At 36.5% G+C, this 12,537-nt stretch overlaps 1 protein-coding gene across 1 annotated transcript in view; it reads right to left on the minus strand.

The window, feature by feature from the left end:
* Positions 1 to 12,537, minus strand: part of LOC131332237 (U3 small nucleolar RNA-associated protein 20-like) — a 56,890-nt gene that overhangs the window by 33,759 nt on the left and 10,594 nt on the right. Inside the window, exons 1-2 of the mRNA XM_058366338.1 lie at positions 7,571 to 8,086; positions 7,376 to 7,452 (exon numbers count right to left, since the gene is read on the minus strand). Coding sequence (XP_058222321.1) covers positions 7,376 to 7,452; positions 7,571 to 7,574 — 81 coding nt within the window. The 5' untranslated portion in view covers positions 7,575 to 8,086. Of the gene's footprint in view, positions 1 to 7,375; positions 7,453 to 7,570 lie in introns of the transcript that reaches the window.

Consider the following 12,537-nt stretch of genomic DNA (forward strand, 5'->3'; position numbering starts at 1 on the left):
TTCATAACAAATTTTAGACACGTGATAAAATGGCTTCAGAAGCTGTTGGGACAGTGAGAATCGAAAATATATCCGGGACAATACCTTTCTCTCTATGCCATACGAGCTTGTAGCTTCCACTCATAGAAAGAAAGCAAGAAAATAAGGAACTTGGCTTCGCACAACTAGCAATTTCCTGCTTCAAACCATTAACTAAAGGTTTCACTGAATCAAAGAAAACGTCCCAGAATTCACAACCAAACTCATGGTCATCATATTTATTCAGAACCACTGAATTTACCTTCAGGCATAACAATCTCAACTCCTTGAGATGCTTCGCAGCTGTGCTAGTCTGCATACAGTTGAAATGTTAGTTTAGTGCATGCCATATTTTAATTCCGGCATGTAATCCTATCGCAAACTTCCATAATTAAAGTAAAAATATACGCAAGAAAAATTCATGACACGAGCGCCAAAAATGCAAATACAAATACACAAATACATCAAGAGAGTAGAGATTTATTGAAGGTACCATGATATGATTTTCCGCTCCCCCACCTCTTTCATGCATATCTCTAAAGCTGAAAGGTATTTCCACTACGGGAAATCCACTACTTCCACGGTCAATGATTGATGCACAACTCGACAGCATGCGGACAACGCATCCCATTATCAGGTTAAGGTATGGTTTAACATGCAACTCATTAAAAACACCAAGAATATCTTCAATTACATGCAAAAAACCATCTCTTTTTTCCAAGAAAGGGCCAACGTGTTATCTATGGTGAAGTACTTCAAAACACTAAATGAGTCAACTTCCTTTTTAGAACGTTCAGATGAACTCCAGAACCAAACATCCATCCCATTTAATCCTTGTGAAATGCTTAGCAACGGCCTTATTAACGGGGCAAAGAAAAGACAAAGCTCATCAACGTCCAGTTGAGCAATGAACCCAAGAACCGCCTTTCGATCATGAACACTTGTATCCTGAAAAAACATAAATAAGCACAAACACGTCATCTTACATAAAAATATAAATATAAATAAACAAATACGGCAAATGAAAAAACAGAGCAAAACAGAAAAGGAAAATATATCATGGAAAACCCGTACAATTAAAATCTTAGAAGATCAAAAAATTCCTTTCAAGAGGCCAGTGTTTTCAGTCTCCTGACTTTTGGTATCAAAATTCGGATAACTAAAGGTACAAGGTTAGTTCTATGACTTTCCTCAATAAGAATAGATTCTTTGGACAAGCTCCACGTCGTTAGTTTCTCTCGCAAACTCCTTGATCTGATCAGACAATTAAGATGCAGATCATAGGGAAATAAGAAATCATCTTTCCAATTTACTACGCAATCAAGAACCATCATCCATATCTCAGCATCATTTTCATTAAGAAGCCTGAAAAAAAAGACCAAAAGGAATTTTATTGCCAGTCATGGACCAATTACTATGTTGGGTTCTAGGATTTGGGACTAAAACATCTAACGTCAGTGTTACATGAACTCTTTTATCCCTATTGTACCTGGGTCCGGCAGTCCGCTAGATGTGCGAAGTGGTCCGTACAAAGAGGTCACAGGTATTTGGTTATTCCATATGTTTGTGAATAGGGCCAACTTGGAATATTGGCTAGACATGGGCTGGATTCTTAAAAGTGAATTTGGATTCTAGTCAAATAAAAATGTCTATTTAATTTCTAGTCAAAGTCTTTACAATCAATTAGTTGATCAAATAGTCATTTGGTTATTCCATGTCATTGATGTGAAATGCAGTCAAATAGTTAATTAGTTGATTAGTTTTTCCATATCATTAATGCAGTCAAAGAGTCTATGTTCAATGTATCTTTGGGAGTCTAACGTTGGTTGAAGGTTATTTATTGATCTAGAGTCAAGTTGAAATGCGTATAATTAAGATTGTAACCCTTACAGCAAATCATGATGAGTTAGAATAAAAATTGAGTACGTTTCAAGCTCATAGATTGTGTGATGCAATCTTTCTTTGGTGTGATACTAAAGAGTCCCTAAGTGTGATGCCTAGGGTTTTCTAAGTGTGATGCCTAGACCTTACCTTCTTTAACCCTTCCTCTCCTACTTTTTACAAAATACCATTCACTGTTTATTGTTCACAACCCCAAAACAGCCCATGTTCTTTGTGTTTGAGCTTCCTTAATCCTATTCCACATCTGTCCTACATCAATGTGACAAGGGTAAGGCTATCGGATATAAGTCCAACCGCTACATCCAAGTAAGACACTTAGATCCTCCAAACTTATTTCGATCTCCAAACCTAACATCATTTGTGTTTGGTCGAGACCGACCCCGATCCACACCTCCTACACACACAACAAACAAACAAGCAAAAACACATGCACACACGAGAGATTGAGAGAAAATTTTCACTCGTATATAAATCACATATATACAAAGCTACCCGAAAACACTCTGAGAACAACAACTAGTTACTCTCTGAGAGCCACAACCGGCCCCTCCACACTCTTCTCACCCTCTCCCTCACATTGTTCCACTATCACCCACCCCTAAAAAGGGTTTACAAGATATATATACAGGGGGGCTCCGGCAAAAATACATACAACACCCCTAACTTTGGGTGTTGTACAAAAACCCCACCACTATGGGTGGTTCCCAACAATTTGAAAGTAAAGACCAGCCTCTCACATCGAAAGAGACAGAAATCCCGATCTTCAAAATCCCATTTAATTTTCAGCACATTACTAATTTCTGTCATCTTATGCTAGAATGGTGTCTAAGACAAAAATATTTAAATGTTCAGATCCACGAACCAATAGCCAAGCTCCGGATACAATAATTAACTCGAGCCCACATGACATGGCATGAAAGATAATGAACTAGGTATAATTAGATGAACATTTATAATCACAACCAGATTCTACCAACCTATATTGTAGAACATCCTTAAGAAATTAACTCATGTTAAAAGTCTTGGGATTTCGAAGCGTTTTCAACAATATTAACCACTCTTTAAGGATATTCTTCCATTCAGCCTGTGCATTGAATGATCCAACACTGCAATTTTATAAATAAATAAAAAAGAGAACTAAAATTTCCCTACAAATACAGAGGGAAAACCTACACAAATTTGCATTTGGAAGAAAAACTACAACAATCAATCAGAAGTCACAATAACCAGAAAATAATTACCAGACAAAATCATCGACATTGTAATCCATAAACTTCAGGAACAAAGGTACAAGTTGCCGCGAGTGAGATTCTATGGTAGCAGGAACTTTTTGCAAAGATCGAATCAACAAGGACAAAACTGTTGCGCAAGGGTTGTTATCAGACAGAGGAGAAAGAAACAAATGGAAGGGTTCCATTAAAACCTGAAAAGCAAAATCCAGGTAAGAAATTAAATTTCAAGAATACAAACACTACAACAAATCAAGGTATTCCTGGTGTTTTTAACGCTGGCAAAGGTCAAATAAATGCCGGCAATAGTCTTCCCGGCGTTTTTGGCAAACGTCCCCGATATTGGTGTCGGGAATTCTTCCCGGCGTTTAATAATGTTTTCTGCATTTTTCTATAAACGCCGGCAAATGTTTTCCGGCAAGCATTGTCGCCATCACCGGAGAGGGAATTACCCACATTTTTAAAAACACCGGGAATAGTTATTTTAAAAAAAAAAAAATTCTTCATCTGCTCATAGCTAGCTCACTCCCCGGTCAAAATAACACATAAGAAATATATCCTACAAATCTGTCTTCGATAATTCCAAATGAAACACACCTTCAAAATCATTTACACAATTGTCTATCGAACCACATACTATATCTCATTATTTTACTACTAGTAATACAAGAAAAATAATACAGATAGAGCTTCCAAAATATTCTTTCCGCTAACCAATAGTATAGTAATACTGGTCATCATTCTCACACTTGGAACCTAGAATCCGGACCAACTTCATACACGGTCTTGAAAGTTGAAACCATCCCTTTCCAACCATCCAGCAAGTTGAAGTCAAATAAACAGACCTGGATAACACAGATGCTGATCAGTGACTCAAGGGGGAACAAAGCCAAATCCAAATCCAATGAAGTAGAATATCTGCGAGTATAAGAGAACGAAAGTAATCAACACCAGAAACATGTAAAATCTAAAAGATCCATCCCTACATGGTTGGTTTTACATTCTGTTCAACAAACTCTCATACCATTTATCACAGCTGAAATAGAACAAGGTTTGAAATTTCCTTCAGTTATGAAGGTGCAGTGATACTAAGCATGTGAAATAAGATCTTAAACACACACAAACCAGAGCATGATCACCCAGAACATCTATTGCTAACAAGATTTCCCTGTCACAAAATCAAAAAATATGCTCATCAGTTGCATAATGCAAAGTAAATTTTGGGCTTGGATTGGTTCTAATAAGATCGAAAACTTGTCATTGACCTCACTGTGGGAAGAAATATTGCTGAATTCACAGGAGCTATTGATAAATTCAACATTCCAAAGCGTCTAATAAGAGAACTGAATTTAAATACATATGGCGTAGGAAACCAGATTCACAAGGTTTCTGTGATGCAACCCTCCTAATAACATGACATGTTAACAAATAGAGGTAGCTAAAGACCTCAGGAACTATGTGAGATGCATTTATATTGGAGAAAGTAATGTCTCAGAACTAGTGTCAAAATCGACTTTGATTCTGTTTAGATGCAGTTTCTCAATTTCTTTAACTGTTCAAAGAGTGTCATTCATCAAAAAATACTACTAAAGAGTAAAGAGGGTTTTAGGAAATTAAATTGCCAACTAAAGAGTGAATCACCTGACGCGTTAACATCACGACACGTCTGTCTAAGCAAGTTGCATATGGTAATATGTTTTGAACTCCACATGCCTCAAGTATTTGATCGATAACCACCAACCACAGATTGGAACTCCTTTTCCCCTTGTCTTGAATTAGTTGCAACCACTTTAACAGCAACTATCTCGCCAGTTGACATCTGAGCTCCCTTGACCTATCAAGGTAGTAAAATTACAAGTTGCTTTTTGGAGATCCCTCATAAGAAAAATACAAGTTAACACCACAAACAGAACCAAAAGATCAAAATCAAAAGACAACAAGCTATGATAGTTTGTTTAGCAACCAGTCAAAGTATGTTTGGCTTTTGTTTAAAAAAGGAAGTCAGAAACTGCAGCTATGATGTAACTTGTAAGACTAAGTAGAAAGAAACCAAAAAGAACTCCACAAGCATAAAAACTAAAGCATCCACACTGTGTTGTAGACTTCATTGATCAAAGGTGTATGATGTTAGCGTCAGCGAATTCTTTCAGCTCTATTGAGAATAAGTTAAAGCCCCAAATTGTCCATATGAAACTATACATGTCAACTACCCTTTCTTTTATAGCCGAAGTTCTTATACATAAACTCACAATGTTTCAATCACGACCCCACGAGAAGTACTAATCCCTATCTGCGATATTTCTGTACAAGGATCACCTCCCTTAAAGCAGATTGAGAAGTACTAATTATCTGCAACTTTTAGAAGTACTAATCCCTATCTGCAAGCGTCTCCTATGGTTCCTAACGCAGAACAGTTCAAATAAAGCCAAAAGAACTCCAATTACCACCCCTACGGAGATCCCAATTATCAGCCCAGATAGGTGTCAATCCTTTTCTAAAAATATCAAAACAACTTTTAGAAGCCAAAATGAGCAAATAGGTGTCAATCCTTTTCCAAAAATATCAAAACATTTTTTCCCCAATATGCCTTTTGGCTCATTAATCTTGGGTTTTATTTGCCAAAAAGGGTCTTATTTACCCAAAGAGAAGGGACATAAACCTATAAGCCCATAGACAACAATAAACATCAATCTAATTAAAAAGCAATGATGTAGAAATTTCAAGATACGAAAAAGTAAATTGGGGATTACGATAACATATTAACAAAAAACTTGAGGAAAAAAATCTAGATCACAGTAAGAAACAATAAGCTCACAGAAGTCAATGTGTATGCAACTTCATTGATATGCATAGAAATCCAGCTTATTTGCGTCCTAACCCAAACCCAGAAACCTTAACAAAAACCTCACCCCGAACAATGAAACCCAAATCTGCTGGGGAAGAAAAAGAGACGGAGAAATATCAAGAGAGAAACATAAAGTGAGAGAGATATACCAGCTGTAGTTAGGAGAGAGAGAGACTTACAGAGATGGACAGGCAAGAGGCGATTCGAGCACTAGGGAAATTTTCTCTCTGCGCGAGCCGCGAGAATGAAAAGTACCAAATCAGTCTGCAAAATCAAAACAATGAACCCTAAATCGACCAATCATAGACCACCCACCTTCACCCAGCCCTACCGGCCCAGCTTCACCACACCACGACGCCATCCCTGGAAAACCCCAACGCGATTAACGAAAGTTTCAAACCCAGATGCACAAAATCGATCGAGAGAAAGAGAGAGGATAGAGATGCGAGCGGCATTCGGCGCAATGTATAAGAGGGGGAAAACTTTCACGTCTTAATCTTAAACTCCAAAATGGAGGCACCGCTTCTTTTTTCATATCACGCGCGAATATAAAGGGGGTAAACGAGGTTTAAAACAAACGTGGGCAACAAGTGCCGGGAAAGCATAGATGTGTTGTAGTGAAATGGAAGCGTTCCATTAAACCTGAAAAGCAAAATCCAGGTAAGAAACTAAATTGTCAGAATACAAATCAAGTAAAATACCAGGAATTACTATTTTTCTTCGGTATTCAACATGCATGTATCTAGAACATGGTGGAAAAAGTAACGAAAAAAAGATGCCACATAGCACTAGAATTCCTAGTAGACACTCTACTGCTTCTGCCCGATTGACCATTAGATGCTAGAAAATTAGATTGACATTGTTCCAGATACACAACAAATCAATCCCATGTAACATCAAAATACTTGCTTATTAGAACTGCCAGGCAATCGAATGCAGGATCCCATAGAGAGCTAAATATGTTATGGAAGACGCCAATTATCACATACAAAACAGAAGGCATATATATTTCAAGTATCCTTGCACTAGAAAGGCCCATATGTATTCTTGAAATCAAAAAGATTACTTTCCTGGTGGTAGTAACCAAAAAAGGTGTATCCTCAATTGAGGGGAGGCAACGATGTATCTGATATTAGAACAAATCAACCTCAAATCACTCCCAGCATGATGATAAAAAGGAGTAGTAACGAGGGAAGAAATACATACATTACAGCTCCGGTCATCAGGAAAGCAAGTTTAAGGAACTTCAGTTTTAATATTTTCCTGTGCGGGCTCTTCTTTAGGAGAATGCTCATAATTTAGAAGTTGATAATTGGATAATATTCTTGGAGTGGAAATACGGATCAGTTTGTCGGACTGGCACAAATTTTAGCAAATATACCCAATGATTCCGCAGCCTTCTCCACTTTAAGTTCTGGATGCAATCCAACACTGCTGGTTTCTTCTTGAACAGTAGACCTTAATTTTGCATGATTCAAAAAAGGTTAACAAAAGTTGAGTCTTCTCACAAGCAAAAAATATGCACTGACGACAGATAAATGATGAATAAACAGCACAAAAGGTTCTAAAACCCTACCCATTCATCAAATCCAAAAAAGTCAGCAACAGCAGATAAAATCTGTAACGATGACCTATATCTAGCAGCCAGTCGCAAAAATTTGACAACTTCATCATCTCTGATGAAGGTACCAGAACACAATTAGTTATAGGAACTGAAAGCAGCACAAATTAGGATATGCCAAGTTTGTCTATTAAACCCTCCTATGCTATATGGTCTAAGAAACTTGAAATTAATCGCCAGCTGTAGACTAAGATATATGCAAGAGCCGGTGCAACTAGATTGAAAAGATATATTCGAAATTAAATAATTGGAAGCTAACTAATTTTTTAAAGCAGCAAACCAAAATAGCCGTTCAACTTTACCAGATTCTTTCAAGTGCGCATAACCATAAAAATGAATATCAAAAAATGAAGGCCTATGATTACTAACAACTCAATGGGTACTTATTTATTTCATCTATACTCTAATGCGGAGTGGAGACAGCTTACCACACTACATTCACTTCTCTGTTGAATGTTGTGTCAGTGTCTACATGAAGAGGATGACATGACCTTCCAGCATCTATCACAAGAAACTGATCGAGTGCATCCACAAAATCTAGTAAATAAGGATTGAGTTTGTTTGGATGTTTTTCAAATAAGGATAGCAGCTTATGATTCCCCACATCAAAGCCAATTTACTCTCCTGAAGTTGATTGATGAATCACCATGCACAATTTCATAGATAATCTCAATCAATCCACTAGCAAAAAGCATCCAACTGAATGCAAATCCTTGAAACCTATTCTCCAGATGCTCCATCTAGAAAGCTGGGGCTTTGAACTTGAACTTGCATTCTTTTACAGAAGATAAGTAGCAAAAGAATAACTTCTTCCTCTGAAGTTTTTATAATATCATTCAATGCACTGGAATCAAATTTGAAAGGCCAAGATCATTAGTATCCGAAGAGAAATTAGACAAGCATCCGGTACATTACAGTAAAAATACAAAAAAAAAATTAGCATACAATAATCTGTCTGTATGCATGGACTATGCGAGGATCTTTTAGTAGCAATTGTTGGATAAAAGTCAGCAAACTGAAAACCAAGTCATACATGTCAAAGACAAACGAATAATTGTTGACGAAATAAAAAAGGCTGGAAGAAATTAATAAACAGGGAAAGGAGTCCCATGGAATGAAAACAAAAACCATTATGAAGGCAATACCTTAACTTCCTTAACTTAAATACAGGAGCCCAATGCACAGAAACAATGGAAATAACTGAGACGTTATCAGCTAAATGGAGCCCATCAAGAAGAACAATCCCAGCAAGATGCACTTCTACATAAGCATCCCAGCTACTTGGAGCATCAATTGGTAATCTGTAAATAAAAAGAACAATTAATTCTCCGTATAATAAGCACAATAACATCTATGCAACATACCATAAAACCATTAAAAGCACAAACAAATCAAAACTACTTGATCGTCCACCTTCAGTTTTCCGGATATAATCAATCTGAACGGTAGAAATCAACAGTGACAACAGGCAACCGAGGAGCAATGATAATCCACTAGATAAAGCAGCCCTAATTTCCTCATATAAACAACCCCTTATCAGATTCAACACTATAGGCTCAAGCTCCTCACATATCCTTTGGAAGCTAGCACTTACAACTTCAAGAACAAACTGTGAGGCTGCCCAAACACACTACACCGGGGGGAAAGAGAGAGAGAGATAGCACTCATGTAGGTTACAAGGTGCAAGTCAATGACGACTTGCAACATATTAATAAACAAAATTGGAATTGGGACAAGTTGAGTCAATCAAGGTAAACAGCTCCTAATATGAACATGAACAGCTGCCAAAGCTTGATTTAGAAAGCAACTCTTTTACATGGAAAAAATTAAGGAAATTCGTCCAAATCAAACATGGAAACAGCAAAATTATTTTGGCAAGTAATCCCTCCATCCCAAATTATCCGTCCAGTTCTTCATTTACTCATGTCACAAAATCGTGGTCCATCTTGAAAAGTCAAAGTGCCGAAACCTAAAAAACTCTATTATTGCCCTCATCTTTTTGAATTCAAGTGACACTTTAAAAAATAACAAAAAAACTCACCATGGTAGTTTTGAATCTTTAACTTCTTAAGAGCAATTCTTTGGGCCCCTTAAAAAAGTTGGATTCTCAAGAATTGGTATGTAGTTCAGAACAGAAGGAGTTAATCGTAGCAGATCAACCTGAGATTAAATGAATAAGAAGGAAAAAATTAGCAGATCATCCTGAGATTAAATGAATAACAAGGAAAAAATTAGTTTAGTATGCACCAGGAAGTAACTACATATATTAGAAATGTATAAATACCACATGTGCGGAAATCTAACAAAAAGAGCTTGCGTTTCGCAAATTTGACACCAATGCCATTGCCAAGTATTGAGTTGTGCACAAGTAATCGCAACACTTGCTTAGCTCTTGAATGCAATTGTGACGAAGTTCCTCTCATAACATACCATAGTGAAGTACTGACACCAAATTTTCTTACTACCAGTAGGTTCTTTGCAACTTCAACCATGACTCTTCTTATACCGGTTTCAAACAGAGATTAACAACAGATGCTGTCCTTGCATCGACATACTTTCACATAAAATTTAAAGACAAGATATGCGAGCAAAGCTGACTCCATGGCCAACAAAGAACAGTGCGAGCATGCGTCAAAGGGCAAATAAGAGTAAACCAATTTAAAGAAAAATAATTTAGATAATAGCAACCTTAATAATATGGATCATGCAAAGGGTGGCATGAATTGGACTAAAAATTTTGAAATTTCACATGCTCACCCTTTCGGCTTTAGAAATCATATTCAGGTTAATTTGACTATAGTTCAACGGTTTTATAAGAAACTAGGATACTAGCAAAAACTAATAATAATTCGAAAGCCAATCCACACTAAAATTATCAAAGGGTGGATTTACTAAAGTCATTTTCTGGCTGCTACTAACTTCACTTTTTGAATTTTTTACAAAAATTAAAAAAGGGTTAGTCTTATCAACTAAAATGATCACCTTAACTTATGGTATCAAGTCATCTAAGAAATTCCAAACCTCTAGAACTTATTTGTTTTCCATCATTGTATGACATTAAACATGTAACTAACCTCAAACGCAAATGTCCCAATACTAACCAATATACCAATTACCCTAAGATATATGAAAATTCAAATATATCAAACCAACCCAATGCTCATCCCTCACTTGAACTAAAGCATCAGCAACTACCACATTGATATCTCTTCTCCGGCAAAAGAAATACTCCCTCCGTCCCAAATTGGATGTCAATTTTTGATATCCATGTCAATTTCAATTCCTTATGTCTTTCAATATTGATCTCAATAAATATGCAATACCAATCTTGTTTGATAGTTCTCAATTAGTTCTACAATAAAATTTTCAAACTCATGAAAAACATTATGGATTGACAAATAGAAGCAATGAAAAATGACACAAGTTTCCAAAATTGTCATCCTTTAGGAGACAGATTGAGTAATTTTTTTTCCAAGGATTATGTTTTCCAATCTTATAAGTTATATCGGAATTCAAAACTCAACAATCCACAAACTCACCCTTTTCATCACAAACTTGTATTTCCAATCTATTCAGAATACTCCCTTGCTTTGAGGATCACCGATCACTAAATAAGGACTACTTATTTCAACACCAAACAAATACTCCAACAGAAATGGCCACACGAGACAAATGCCATATGAAGCACCAACACCTCTAGAGGTCGAAGTATCGCAATGTCGGATACAGGGACACGGCGGGGACACCTCGGGGACACGTACATGGCGTGTCCCATAATTTAATATAAATTTTTTAGGTGGACACAGGGGGACACGGCTGGGGACAAGGCAGAGGCCAAATTGTAATTTTTGAAAGGCCAAACTATAATTTTAAAAAAAGATAAGGGTCAAATTGTACTTTTTCAAAAAAAAATTGGGACCAAATTGTAATTTTTTAAAAATTTCTGGGTGTCAAACTATAATTATTTATTTATTTATATAAATTAATTAATTAATTAATAAACACGTGGTGTGTCCCCTGCCGTGTCCGTGTCCCCATTTTTTTAGAATTCCCGTGTCCCCGTGTCAGTGTTGGTGTCGGTGTCGGTATCCGTGTCGGTGTATTATAGCAAATGCCTATCTAAAAAATCGGGTTTATTCATCAACTCCCAAGGATGTAGAAACAAGGACTCAAAGACGACAATGAAAAGACTTCATATTCATCAACCCCTTACTATCTGATACCGCTATGTTTACCAAAAATACCATGTATGTTGAAAGCAACTTCTCTATCTCCTCATCATATATATAAATATAAATCCTCCAAACCAACACAAATCACCCCAGAACTAAATTGAAGTATTTTTTTTTTCCTTTCACAACCAAGGATAAGTATATCTACAAAGAAATCACTGCGCATATGTATAGACGTTACTATAAGGAATTTCCTTCAAGATAAAAAGTAAAACCAAAATTATAATAACGAAACTGCCCAAAAGAATCCTAGCCTACAATTTGCCGATTAGCCAACAATAATGTATAGTCCGCTAAGGTATGAATACAAAATCTCCACCACGAAAGTCCTTACACTTCAAAACTTTTGATATTTCTTCCAATTCCATGAATCTAACTTCTCAATAAACCACGCCTTTGGTCCCTTTTTTTCGTACACAACACTTACAACACAACAATTTAAGTGAACTCTCAAACCCACCGCACTAGTTGCCATAAAAAATTGACCACTCCAATTTAGGACTAATACAGAGGAAGTCTCTTAAAACCAATTCTCTGCCAATGTCATACAAAAAGAGTAGTGCGGCTACAATTCTTGATGTCAAATTACTTTACTCCATCCTGATATGTAGAGGTCAAATGTCCATTTTCTGGCTATGAGATTCTCTCTTTTACATCTAACTACATAATAGTTGAATTCTGAAAGTACAT

The sequence above is a fragment of the Rhododendron vialii genome, chromosome 7a, assembly GCF_030253575.1.
Source record: "Rhododendron vialii isolate Sample 1 chromosome 7a, ASM3025357v1".
Classification (NCBI taxonomy): Eukaryota; Viridiplantae; Streptophyta; class Magnoliopsida; order Ericales; family Ericaceae; genus Rhododendron; species Rhododendron vialii.